Raw genomic sequence first — 14,550 nt, 5'->3', positions numbered from 1 at the left:
TTTTGAAGCCTGCAGCAGCCCTCTGAATTTTAAATATCATGACTCATCAGAAGGAAACCAAAACTTGTCCCCAGCGGCCTCAGGCTCCTCTGAATGGTCAGCAGAGACTCAGCTGCGTTCTTTCAGCATATAAACTGACTTGACGCCTGCCCATTAGGGGGACATGATTATTTCACACTCAACTGGAAAATATAAGGATGCCAACACACTGAAATATGTAGCTTGCCATGAATAAGAGATAAGGCTATTATAAATTAATTTCGATCCTGGATTGAAGAGAATAGCACTGCAACCCAATTATTATTTTTTTCTTTGATTAAGCTGCTTTGTTCCAGGAGCTTGCTCTAACTACACCAACTGTCCCAATAGCAAAGTGGTATTTTCTGCCAAGATAATTTAGAGAGAGGTTAGGCCTGGCCTGTGCAGTTGCTGCCTCTGCATAGATGGGGGTTTCTCCTTTGCTCTAAATTTCACTGGCTTGGGAAGGAAATGACAGAAAGTATTGACCTTAGCAAGTCACTTCAACTTCCCAGGCCTCAGTGTTTTCATCTGTAAATTGGGAATAGGGCACCATTAATCAGTAAGTGAAATTGTGACATCAATACGTATCAAGTGGATTTAAGGTTGCTTGTGACCATCAGGGAGAAGCACAACCTCAAAAGCACTTCCTTTGGGGCTGATTTTGTAAGTGGAGGTAAAACTTGATTCAGAGATTAGATCCTTGTGCCACAGGGACTTGGGATGCTCCTGGACCTGGAAATCTATAAGTGAGGGGGAGTTTTCCCCCCAGTGCTTCAGGGAAATGCCTAGAAAGACATTCCGTTTGCTTTTGCAAATGATTTTTCACATTTGGCCATGAGAAACTTGTCAGGGGCAGGAGTGAAGGACAGCACAGGTGTGGGGGGTGCTGGTACATGGATTGTAGTGGCTTCCACTGGGCGACAGAGGGCGAAATAAGATACAACCAGAAAGGAAAAAATCCACCATTTTAAAATACTTTAGGTTAACTATGTTTAATGTATTGATTTAGGAAACTGTAAAATCATTGGTACATCATTGTTAATATTTCAATGTAATCCCTTCCACATTTTTTTATATTCATATATATATGAATCAATCTCAAGTCTTTTGGTTTTAGTGACAGAAAACCTAGCTGAAGTACAATACAAAGGGGGATTTCCTTGCTCATGTATCTGGAGAGAATGGGCTCGGAGCTGACTGTAAGGCCAAGTAGAACTATGTTTTGAATGTTTGCGGGGCTCCCTGAATCTTTTCTTGTTTCTGCGTCTCTCTGTGCATGAGTGTCCTCTTTGCGTACCAGTTTTGTCAGATTTCGAGGCATGTGACCTGCCTCTTTGACCTCAACGTGGGTCACATTCTCCACCTCTCCCTAAGCTCTAGACACAGTCACCTCCCCTAGTGTACTGATTGCCATGCTCATTCCCACTTTGGGACCTCTGCCTGGAACACTTCTTCCCAAGCCATATGCATGGCTGACCCTCCTCATCCATCAAGATCCCACTGCCAACTTCCCTTTCCTAGTCATTTCCCGTCTGAGCACCTTGGTGATCTTCACAGAACTCAGGGCAATCAGAGAGTTACCACTTCCCCCCTGTTGAGTTCTTATTTCCTCTTCTTCATGAGCATGGGAATCCCTCTCTTGTGAGTCTCTGTAGCCCCAGTGCCTAGACTAGAAATGGGCACACAGCATATGTGCTGGACAATACATGGAGTGAATGGGTGCCAGCAGCTCCGGGCTCATACCCTTCAATTTGCAACCAGAAGGAAAAAAGATATTTTCTTCAATGTAGCTCAAAATTCAAAGGTCCTGGGAAATGATCTTGTTGAGTTAGGTGGGACCCTGTAGCCAGTCACCATGGAGCAGAGGATATAGCACTTCCAACAGGAACACAAGGGTGCAAAAACATTTCTCAGGAGAAGGAGGATGTGATGTTGCCAGTGCAACATCAGGCACTCTGCTCTCCCTCCACTCCACACCTGCCTTCAGGCTCTTGGTCTAGCTGCCGCCTTGGCCCTGACTGCCCTGCCCAGGCACATGCCTGATGAATTTGCTGTTCTCCAGGTTTTTACTCAGACTCCTCCTTCTCCAGGAGGCCCACACTGATCACCTTCTTTAGTACTGCAGTTAGCTACCACCCTGCTCACCAGCTGTCTCAGCTCTCTTCCTTCCTCTGCTCTACGTGGTTCTTTTCCCCACAGCATTTGTCATGTTCTCATGCGCTGAATAAATTACCTTCTCAATATGCTTGTCTCTCACCCCTCATCTGTGTTAAAATTGAAGGTTTGTAGAAGCAGAGATGTACCACGTACACCCAGAACAGTACATGGCACAGAGAGGGCAGTCAATAAGCCTTTGCTGAGTGAATAAATGTGCATGCAGTCATTCATTAGCAAGTGGGGATACAGTGGTACACAGAATGGCAAAGTCCTTTTGCTTATTCAGGTGGGGTGATAGGCAACAAAGAGGTCAACCTTTGATATTTTGGATGCTAATAAGTGACTTGGAAAAAAAATGGCTAACAGCCTAGAGGATTCTTGAGGAGTGATGAAGGCACTTTAGCTAGGAAGGGAGGTCTGGGAAGGTCACTTTAAGAACCTGACATTTCAGTTGGGATGTAGATAATGGGAAAGTGGCAGCTGTAGAGGTCAGCAAGGGGCTGCTCCAAGTGCAAGCTTGGAAGTCAGCAAGTTCTTGGAGATGAGAGAGGAGAGACAGTCAGGCCAGACTGTGAGTGGACCCAGGGCAGTGGGAGGAGTTTGATTTCATTCTAATTTCCATGGGAAGCCATTGGAGGGTTTTAGGCAGGGAGTGAGATGGTCCATGTTTGCTTTGAGGGGCTGTGGCAGTGCAGGCTCTCTGTGGAGGGCAGGAGGGGGTGAGGGGGATGAGTCACAGAGGCTGTGTAGTCAGCCGTCCAGGCTAGAGACTCAGGCTGCTTGGGCCACAGTTTTTGAAGTGGACATTGTAAGAAGTGGCTGGATTTGGGATACGTTTTGGAGATAGTACAGGCAAAACCTATTGCTCATTTAAAAAAGAGATATAAGAGGAAGTCATTAGTTATTCTTCTCCAACAGAATTTTTAAAGTTGGTATCCCATCAGATGGATGGACCACAATGTCTATTTTGCCAAGTATAATGCACAACCATGCTTTAGTGCTGATTCCCATGTATGATGTGCAACCTTATTTTTCCCTAAAAAATTTGGGCAAAAAGTGCATATTATACAAGGCAAAATATGATATATAGAACATACTCAATTACTGGAAACCTAGGTTATTTCCATAAATTTACCACATGGATAATGCTTCACTGGGCATTCTTCTATATAAATCTTTATGAAAATCTTAGGTTAGTTCTTTAGGATACTATTACTAGAAGTGGATTTGCTGGGTTCAAGGGTGGGAACATATTTAGTGTTCTTTGTATATATTATTATATTATTTCCCAGATATTCCAACTTCATTCATCAGTGTTTGAGGAAATCTGTATACCCTCCCGTCCTCTTCAACCTCTTGTAACATTATTTAACTTTTAAATCAATTTGATAAGTTGAAAATAGTATCATAATATTGGTTTAATTCATATATGTGCATATATGTGCATATATATACATTTACTAGTAATGCTAAACTTCTTTTCATGTTTTTAAACTTTGAATTTCCTGTTTTGTGAATTATTTGGTATTGTACCTTTGCATTTCTACTGGGCTGTTTTTTCCTTTTTGACTACTGTTTTAATCAAGGTGACTGCAGGCAAAAAGATGATTCAACACATTGGCTAATTTGAGGAGAGCTAACTAAAGGGACTGTTTATAAAAGTGTAGACTGAAGAAACCTAAGAGTGGTTACCCTGGGCTAGTAATTAGGTTTGGGCTGGGTGGAGCTGGAGTGGCTCCATTTCCATCCCTGGACCTGAGGGCACAGGGGAGGTCATGGCTAGCAGAACCTGGGGTAGGGGGGTGTGGACAGAGAGAGAGGGAGAGGGAGACAGAGAGAGCAAGAGCGAGCCCTTTGGAGAGGCAAGCTGACAGGAGCTGCAATCTTCGGTGGAGGACTGACTGGGGCCAAAGGAACGAGTACAGAAGTCGCCCCTTATCTGTGGTTTTGCTTTCAGTTACACAAAGTCAACAGCTGTCTGAAATATTAGTGAAAAATCCCCGAAGTAAACAATTCATAGCTTGTAAGTTGTACATGGTTCTGAGTAGCATGATGAAAGCTGGTGCCACCCACCCCATTCTCGAGGAACGAGAATCATCCTCTGTCTAGTGTCTCCATGTTATAGAAACTAACAACCAGTAGTCCCTTAGCCCTCTCGGTTATCAGATTGGCTATTGGGGTGTCACACACATAAGTGCGGTGTGCTTGTGTTCCAGTCACCCTCATTTTACTTATGAAGGCTCTGAACTGCAAGACCAGTGACGCTGGCCATTAGGATGTGCCAGAGAAAAGCCATGAAGTGCTTGTTTTAAGTGAAAAGGTGAGTCTCAACTTAAGGCATTTAATCATCTTACGTTATCATAAGAAGAGAGGTGAGTACTATAAGATATTTTGAGAAAGCCTACATTCACATAATTTTTATTACAGTGTATTGTTGTAACTGTTCTAGTTTCTTATTAGTTATTGTTATAAATCTCTTACTGTGCCTAATTTACAAAGTGAACTGTTTCATAAGTACGTATGTGTAGAAAAAAACAGTATGTGTGTCAAACAAAGTAATGAATGAATATATACAAATATAAATATATATATGATCAAACATGTATCTGGCTTATTCTATATACATATATATACATACATACATATTAATCTCTGTAATATTTTTAAATCTGATTTTCACTGAAAATTATATCTTAGACTTTTTAATATTATTTTTGTAAAACAAGATTTTAAATGTTTTCTCTCATTTAGGTCAGCCATACTTTATTTAGCCAACTCCATATTTTGGGGCACTTTCTAAAATATATTTTATTGATTATGCTATTACAATTGTCCCATTTCCCCCCCTTCACTCCCCTCCACCCTGCACACCTCCTCCCACCTACATTCCTGCCCTTTAGTTCATGTCCATTACCTTCTACATTTCCCATACTATTCTTGCCCTCTGCCTGTCTATTTTCTACCTACCATCTATGCTACTTATTCTCTGTACCTTTTCCCCCCTCTCCTCCTCCCACTTCCCTGTTGCTAATCCTCCATGTGATCTCTATTTCTGTGGTTCTGTTTCTGTTCTAATTGTTTGTTTAGTTTCTTTTTGTTTCAGGTGTGGCTGTTAATAGTTGTGAGTTTGCTGTCATTTTACTGTACATGTTTTTTATCTTCTTTTTTGTAGATAAGTCCCCTTAACATTTCATATAATAAGGGCCTGGTGATGATGAACTCCCTTAACTTGACCTTATCTGAGAAGTACTTTATCTGCTCTTCCATTCTAAATGAAAGCTTTGCTGGATGGAGCAATCTTGGATGTAGGTCCTTGCCTTTCATGACTTGGAATACTTCTTTCCAGACCCTTCTTGCCTGCAAGGTTTCTTTTGAGAAATCAGCTGACAGTCTGATGGGAACTCCTTTGCAGGGAACTGCCTCCTTATCTCTTGCTGCTTCTAGGATTCTCTCCTTCATTTTAATCTTGGCTAATGTAATTATGATGTGCTTTGGTGTGTTCCTCCTTGGGTCCAACTCCTTTGGGACTGTCTGAGCTTCCTGGACTTCCTGGAAGTCTATTTCCTTCGCCAGATTGGGGAAGTTCTCCTTTATTTGAGTGTTCAAATAAGTTTTCCACTTGTTGCTCTTCCTCTTCTCCTTCTGGTACCCCTATAATTCAGATATTGGAATGTTGGAAACTGGAAAGATGTCCTGGAGGTTCCTAAGCCTCTCATTTTTTTTTTTGAATTTTTGTTTCTTTATTCTTTTCTGATTGGTTGTTTCTTCCTCTGGTCCACTCCATTGATTTGAGTCCCAGTTTCCTTCCCATCACTATTGGTTCCCTGTGCATTTTTCTTCATTTCATTTAGCGTAGCCTTCATTTTTTCATATAATTTGTGACCAAATTCAATCAATTCTGTGAGCATCCTGATCACCAGTGTTTTGAACTGTGCATCTGATAAGTTGCCTATCTTATTGTCACTTAGTTGTGTTTTTTCTGGAGCTTTGATCTGTTCTTTCATTTGGGCCATTTTTTTTTTTTGTCTTGATGCACCTGTTACATAGCGATGGGCAGAGTCTTAGGTGTTTGCCAGGATGGGGCAACCCAGTTTCTGGGTTGTGACGCTGTATGTGGGGCAGGGGTCCGAGAGGGGATAATGGCACATGCTCCACTCTCTGCCAGATTTTAGTCAATTCCCCCACATCCCCCAAGCAAACTAGGCCTTTCTGGTGCTGAATCCCATGTGGGTGTGTTTGTGTAGGTTCTAGGACTCTGTGGGTCTCTCCAACGAACTCTCCTGTGAGGCTGGGAGTTTCTCTTGGCGCCTCAATCCCACAGGTGTTTTCAATTGGTGTTTTGAGGCCTTATTTCCTGGCACTGGGACCCTGGGTTGTGCAGTCTGTCTCGCTCCCCAGTTTTGCCTGGTTTATCTGCATAAATGTGGGCCTGCCCAGTCTGCCAGCCACCTTGTGTGCCGTGCCCTGCCACAATCCACCACCTCACTGGGTCCGCCCACTGTCGCTTAGGGCGCCTGGGTCCATCAGCTGCCACCTTTTGTGCCCAGAGTCCGCCAGCCACCACTTTGCTACAACCCCTCTCCTCCCAGCTGCCCGATTCTGCCCCTCTTACTGGTTTGGGTGAATGTGTTTACTTTAACTCCTTGTTTATTGGACTTCCATACAGTTCAATTTTCTGTCAGTACTAGTTGTTTTTTTGTTTCTAAATTTTTGTTGTCCTTATTTTGGTTGTGCAAGGAGGCACAGTGTGTCTACCTACACCTCCATCTTGGCTGGAAGTCTATTTTTGGATATTTATGTTAAATCTTTAATAGCTGGCTAAGTGACACAAATTTTTAATGACATTAGAAACAATAAATAAAACCAAATTGGAGTTAAATTAGATTTATAATTAACTTTTAAATCATTTGAGGAATAGTGACATCCTCATAATATTGAATATTCCTATATACAAACTTGGTACATAAAGGGTCCAGCAGAAGTAAGGCCTGCTTGAGTGTGGTTGGTAGGGTAAAAATATGGGTGCAATAATTTATAGTTTTAATTTGAACATTTCACCTAAAATGTCATATGGTATGCTTGAGTGTGATATTGTTATATTACAGAATTACATGCTTATGATTTTGTAATTAAAAAGAGGCATTATTTGTGTCAGACCCTATATATATAATTTTCTATTCCTCTTTCATTTTATATCTTTCAACAAAGATATAAACTTTGCTTTATATAGTTTCAACAAATTTATCCATGCTTATTTGTACCTTGTGTTTTGGTTGCTATTTTGCAAATATATTTCTAACTGGGTACTGCTGATATTGAGAAAGCTATTCAGTTTTGTAAATTACTTTCTGATGGGCACTTAGCACTTCCCTTTTAGTTGTCTTATTGTATTTTTATATTTTTATAGCATCTATGAATAATGATATATTTGTCTGGTGTTTTGTAACATGGAGAGAGAGCTGCTTTTCATTGATCATTGCACAGGCAGGAAACCCCAGGATGCTCTTTTAGGGCAGCAGCAATCATGCCTGTGCTGTTGTTAGGGGGAGTGCCTCCCCATTGGATGGGATGCTACGCTCTAGCGTCAGGATTGGTTACCATCTTGAGCGAAAGACCCAAATACCCATTTAATCCTACTTTCCTAAGAGTTTAATAAAGAATGGATGTTAACTTCTCTTAGGTATCATTTTGACATCTCTCAAAATGGAGGTCAAGATTTTTTGTTTGGTCCATGCTTGGGTATGGTTATATGACTATTCTCAAATATAGAAAACTTAGTAGTTGGTGGCATATTGTTACTATAGGAAACATCTTATATGCAGAAAACTTATCAGTTGGTAGCATGGTAATTTGATTTACTGGCATTTTATATAGATGTCTTACATCACTATTCATAAATAGATTAACTTGAGGTTTTATTTTCTGTATAACTTTTAGTACCAAGCTTATCACATAAGAAAAGCCTTAAGAAGTCCTATAGGAAAGAAATCTGTTCAATTCTGTAATCCTAGAATTTTCAAAATTATTTGATTATAAAATCTGCTTTTTATATGACTTGTAGATATTAAGTAAAAAGTCAAATAATAGGAGAATATATTTATAACATATACACCAGGGGATTAACAGTAAGAATTTGTAATAAAAAAAGGTAAATCAATAAGAAAAAGTAAACTATCTTATAAGAAAATGGACAAAGAACAAATCCAAATACAGACAAAAGAAGAAATCCAAATATTTGAAAGGATGCTCAATCTTATTAAAATAAAACAATTTATAATTTTTAAATGAAAATTCTTTTGCTCTTATTGAGAACAAAGTGGCTGTAAATACGTAAGATCAGCAAGATAAGCCCCCCCCCACCCCCCAGCCCCTCTGCTTCAGTCAGTGAGTTACCTTCTCCCTCTGACACTGTCTTTCTCTTCCAAAGCCCCTCCTGATACAGTGGGGTCCACCTGGATAATCCAGGACAATCTCCTCATCTCAAGATCCTTAATGTCATCACACCTACAGAGTCACTTTTGCCATATGAGTTAAAGTTCTCAGTTTCCAGAGGTCAGGGTGTGAATATATTCATGGGAGGAGGAGGCTTTATTCAGCCTGCCATGTTGTTTTGTCAAACAAGTGAACTTCTTTTTAGCCTAGAGAAGTATATGTATGTATGCAGTGAAGATGTACGCACCAGGATATTTGTACTGGAGAGATAAAGAAACTAATTAAACACTCAACAATAGCTAAATAACAGAGTACAATTACAGCACAGAGCACTGTGAAGCATTAAATAATGTTTCAATGTATGTACTGGCATGAAGTAGTCTTGTTTCATGGGGAAAAGTCAGGTGGCATTATGCAGGGTAGGGCAGAGTAGGTTTACAGCTGTGAATATGTGAAATGGAGTTTGTTCTTATATTATTATTGATTAATTATTGTATTTTTCCATACAAACAACGGTAAACTTACTTTTGTCTTACCATGTACATTTATACTTAAAATATGATACACTATATATATATATGTGCATTTGTACAGGTATAAGTATGCAGAGCTGGAGTCCTCTCTTTGGAGAAAACGAACTGGAGAGAGAAGGAGGGTAACTTTATATTTTACCCTAATATTTTATATTATTTGAATTATTTTTTAACAATGTAAATGTCATTATATGTTATTTATATAATAAAAAAATAAGTTCACTGTAAAAAGTACAAAGGAAATAAGTAGAAAATTCCTACTAACTTTGTAGGGAAAAAAAAAGGACCATGAAATTGCAGGCAAAACCATTCCTCAACAAGGCAGGAAAAGTTTTATTGGCTTTATTTCAGTTTAGCTGTAAAAGTGAAATGAAACTGCCAGAGCCAGAAACGTAAAATGTGCAGGACTTACTTCCAAGCTCTGATTTACAGATTTTTTTGGTATAAACTAAAGATTCATTGTTAACTTTGAAAATGAAGAGAAAACAGGGAAGTGGTTCTTTTTTTTAAAAAATATTTTATTTATTTATTTTTAGAGAGGGGGAAGGGAGGGAGAAAAAGAAAGAGAGAAACATTAATGTGTGGTTGCCTCTCACACACCCCCTACTGGGGGACTGGCCCTCAACCCAGGCATGTGCCCTGACAGGGAATTGAGCCTGTGACCCTTTGGTTCACAGAATGGCACTGAATCCACTGAGCCACACCAGCCAGGACAGGGAAGTGGTTCTTAACTACCAGAGTCCTGTGAATGCAGAGGGTTTGAGGGCACCCAGGGGTCCTTGGGTTCATGAAGTAACACTCCCCTTATTACTTGTGGTACCATAGGTCCAGTCTGCTTCATTGGGAGGGGGTGGGGTAAAATGAGCGATTTGTGGGCAAAATGAGTGAAGGGGTCAGAAGGTACAAACTTGCAGTTATAATATAAGTCCTGGGGATGTAATTTGTAGCATGACTACAGTTAACAATGCTATGTTGTATTTTGAAAGTTGCTAAGAAAGCAGATCTTAAAACTTCCTATTGCAAGAAAAAAAAAACTGTAACTGTGTGGTAGATGGGTTAGCTAGCCTTACCACAGTGATTATTTTGTAATTTATACAAATATTGAATTATGTTGTACAGCTGAAACTAATATTATAATATATGTCAATTATATCTCAATTTAAAACATAGGCTGCAACCTGTGGATTGTAAACTCTGGCCCACAGTTGAGCTTCTCAGTGATATGTGGGGCAGTTAGTGATCTTTCCCAACCCACCTGTGGAGACTCATCTCCACATTAGCCTCTGAGGCGCCCATTGCATTTCCCTGGCTCAGACACACCACACCCTTTCATGTGCCCATGTCTTTGCAACATGACTCCTCTCTGCATGGTCTTTTCTACTTCCTTCTCTTACTTCTTGTCAAATAAAATGATCACCCTGTAGTCCAGGAAGGGCTTTCTCTTCCCTAGTTCTACCTGGCTAGGTAGGTAGCTGTGCTCTCCTTTGGCTTTCTAGCCATTGACTATTAAACAGTTTTATTATTGTTAATGTAATACATACACTGGGTTTACAAACTCTAATGCAGCTACAGGTTTCAAACAGGACACATGCCCACTGTACTTCAACTCTAGCTCTCCCAAAGTCACTACTTAGAACTCCCTTCCATCATTACTTCCACATTTCACCTCTTGTCCACAAAGGACATGCTTATGTTGTATGATTTTTCTATTTTAGATGGTATCAAGTGAGTTCCTATGGTGGAGGGTGAATATTTAGCTATTTTTACTGCATTTCTTTCCCTGCTGATGGTCCTCTCCCCCTTATGTTTACATACATTTTTTTAGTTAAAGTAACATTCAGTATGTACATGATTATAATGATTAATATTGTCTACCTTGGGTTATATTTTCTTCTTGTATGTCTTAAATTTTTTTCTGAAATTAATAAATACCTTTATTACTTGTTTCAGACAAGGTAACTCTTAGGCAAATACCAGAAAGAAGAAGAGGAGGGACCCAAGGGGATACTTAGGAGAAGAGTATTCCATAGAGTCAGATTCTCTTACAAAGGCCCTGAGGTGCAGGTATGCTGGGAGTGTTTGAGACCCAGCCCAAGGTCAGTGTGGGTGGAGTCCAGTGATAAGAGGAAGCATAGGAACTGATGAAGTCAAAGTGGTGGACCAGGCAAAATCACATAGGGCCCTAGAGGGCCATGGTGATGACCTTGGACTTCATTCTGAATATAATGGAAAGCCAGTGGAAGATTCTGAACATAGGGATGACATGGTCAAATTGTTGTCTTTTAAAGATTACACAGACTGCTGCGGTGGGCAAAGCCATCACTGTAGTAGAGGTGTATCAGGGAGGCCAACTGAGAGGCCACTGCCTCAGTCCAGGGGAGAGGTGATGGTGGCATGGACCAGACTGGTAGCAGTAGGATAGATCGTTTGAATTCTGGGTATATTTTGGAGGTAGAATTGGTAGAATTTGCTAATAGATTGGATGGGAATGTGAGATAAGAGCCCATTAATTCCTATTTTCCCCTTTCTATGTGGTAAAGAGAAGAAACTGAGAAATGAACGACTTCAGTGACTTGCGCCAGGTTACACAGCTGATTAGAAGACAGTACCCATCACATGGCCTGGCACATAGTAGACTCTCATGTTTAATTCTACCAATAATCAGTCAACTAACTAACCAGCCAAAAAATTAACCAAAAGTGTTTATGGGCATTCCTTTTGTTTCCAGTTTTGTGGAAACAGCAGTTAATGCTGGTTATGACATCATCCACAACAAATATTTACTGAGTGGCTGCTGTCTCTCAGCTACTCTTCACATGTTATCTCAGTTAATCCTCATAACACCCATTGGGAACTATATTACTATCACCTCTGCTTTACAGAAGAGGAAATGAAGGCTCAGAGAAGATGGAGTCATTCCCAGGGCCATTCAGAGCAAATAGTTCAGCCAGTATTTAAACTCAGTTTATGTTAGAACATATAACCCCAGTGTCAAAAGGGCTTATGCTCTGACTGGCGGACACTACATGAGGGTGCATCAATGAAGTGGTCCATCTTTTGTGCTCTAAATCCAGAATGTGTTTGATTTTGAACTATGAGTCAGATTCAGAATGAGATGAAAGAAGAGGGAATCCTAAGTGCCAGGGATAGGAAGGGTGCTAGAGCCTCCTCAAACGCCTAGAGCCTAATATGAGTGCCACAGTTGGGGGTCAAGGAGAAGCCTGGCCTGGCTGTATTGAAAGTTTCCAGCTGAGAAGTGGTAGCATAACTGGCCTACTACTCCATTTCCTGGTATACCCAATGATACCCAGAAGTTCCTGGTGGAGAAATCCTGTGTTTTCTGTTAAAGTAGGGTAGAGGCCAACTTAAGGCCTTTATGGGCCCCTACATACCCTTACTTTTAGAGAGTCCCACCCCACATAAAAATACTAAAATGCACTCATATCTCAAATTAAGTACAGTTTATATATTAACTATACTCAACAGGATTTTATAATGTACCATGTTTAGTCTCAGATTTGCTGAGACCCCTATTTGCTGAGGCAACAGAAACTACCTTCCAAAGTGAGGGCAGGCTGTGCAGAGCTAATCAAAGAAGGTTACAGAGAACTAGTATTTTGACTCTTTAACCCTTCACTCACACTGAGGGTACAACAGAGTCAGGAATTTTAAGAATAAGGGACTTTTTTAGTGAGAATTGTTGGTGAGTCTCACTCAATCTGCCTTTAAGGGAAGATGTGGGGCATCTGCCCCTTCCTTTCACCTCAAGGATAGAGGGGGGTGCTTTCAGAAGACCACTTGGAAAGCTTAAGTGTTTCCCCCATAGTCTGAGCAACACAGTGGCCTGGCATCTAATGGACTCCCCAGAAATCTAGGGTGTGCAAATAGTTGGCTTGACTCTGGACAGTGGATTGGAGATAGTAAGCTGCATGGGGGGCCAGTGCCCTTAGAGTGTGGTTAGAGGAGGAAGGCACAGCTGTCTCCTATGGACCAAGGCAAGGTGTGTGCATGGCACACCTGGCAGAGCTGTCTTAGACTTCGAGCTTGCAGTCATGTGAAGGATCAAGTGAAATGCTAGACTCTCAGGAGAAGGAGGAGGAAGCAACCTGCAGGAGAAAGATATCCCAATCGAGAATGTCCCTCTCTGATGCCAACTCCTGATGACATGAGCCTGTCTGCCCCTTTTTTCTTGGCTCCCTTTGCCCCTCTGACATGGTTACCCAAGGGGGAAAGAAGCTTAATTGTGAAAAATGATAAAAGGAACTAGCTAACCACATGTTCCCCCAACACATGCAACACATTTCAAGGGATCCAAAATAAAACTGCCTTATGAATACATCTCAAGAGTCATGAGTGTTCTACCAAATGGCTATGCATGTGAGTTAAAGTTAGTTGACACCTAGTTATATGTTGTTGACAAGGGAATACTTGCTAATTTTGATTTTGTAGACTTTCTTGAATATCGTGGAGAAGGCACCTTATTTTACTCTCATGCCTTAAACATTTTCATAAGGCCTTGGAAGTCTTGTATATCCTATAGCACATATTGGGTAAAATGGCTGGGAGATCTCTGGGCTTGGATTCAAAGGTCTGGATCTAATATTGATGTTTGTGACTCCAGGCAAATCAGTTCTTGTCTCTGGGACCTGGACCAGTTGGTTCCTCCTGTCCTGATTGGTTCTAAAACTCACGTCTCTGGGATTTCATTGGTAGCTTGTGGAGCCTAACATATAGTCCATTTAAATAAATGTTTGCTTAATGAATAAGCTAGTGACAGATGGATTCTCCTCAAAGACCTCCCAACTTTTCCCTTGTCTCTTTGGAACACCAGGATATGAAGCCATCTGTGGGTCAGAGGAGGACTCTGCCCCTGCCCCTGAGGGCGAGCAGGCCCACAGACCTCCTACCTTATTGAGGGTGTTGAGAGCAGCCTGGGCTGCTATGAGTGCTGGCTCTGCTTTGGCCAGGTCTTCTTCACAGTCCTTCTGCTTCTGCTCCACCTCCAGCATGATGAGAGCCACCTTCTGTTCCTCCTTGTCCGCCAGGGCCTTCTCTCTGCTCACCTTGTCAGTCTCTATGCCCACCTCCTGAATCAGCTTGTCTGCATCTTCATTCTTCTGCTTCAGCTCCACCTCCTGCGTGGCCAGCTTGGCTTTCAGGTCATCTACCTGCAGCAGAGGCACACTGGGCTTATTGGAAGTAGAGGGACTTCAGACATGGCCCTGAGGATCTGATCCTGCAGAACAGAGCTCTTAGCTAGGATCGAGCTTTCTGGCCTGGGAAAGGAGAGGAACTCTGGACCCCTTCTCCTTTCCTGCTATTTTTTGCCAGGTGAAAGATTCTAAGCAACACATTCTCTCACCTGACTTTCTCCTTGATGTCCAAATGACTCCAGCTGCTTCTCACT

At 41.3% G+C, this 14,550-nt stretch overlaps 1 protein-coding gene across 2 annotated transcripts in view; it reads right to left on the bottom strand.

The window, feature by feature from the left end:
• Positions 1 to 14,550, bottom strand: part of DNAH9 (dynein axonemal heavy chain 9) — a 336,893-nt gene that overhangs the window by 86,059 nt on the left and 236,284 nt on the right. For both annotated transcript variants that reach the window (XM_045824289.1, XM_045824290.1), the window contains exon 49: positions 14,051 to 14,311. In XM_045824289.1, the coding sequence (XP_045680245.1) occupies positions 14,051 to 14,311 (261 nt within the window). The remainder of the gene's footprint in view (positions 1 to 14,050; positions 14,312 to 14,550) is intronic.

This window comes from Phyllostomus hastatus, unplaced genomic scaffold, assembly GCF_019186645.2.
Source record: "Phyllostomus hastatus isolate PE091 unplaced genomic scaffold, TTU_PhHast_1.1 phas_scaffold_55, whole genome shotgun sequence".
Taxonomy (NCBI): domain Eukaryota; kingdom Metazoa; phylum Chordata; class Mammalia; order Chiroptera; family Phyllostomidae; genus Phyllostomus; species Phyllostomus hastatus.
Note: the sequence above shows the minus strand (reverse complement) of the source record. Positions and strands in the feature narration are given on the sequence as shown.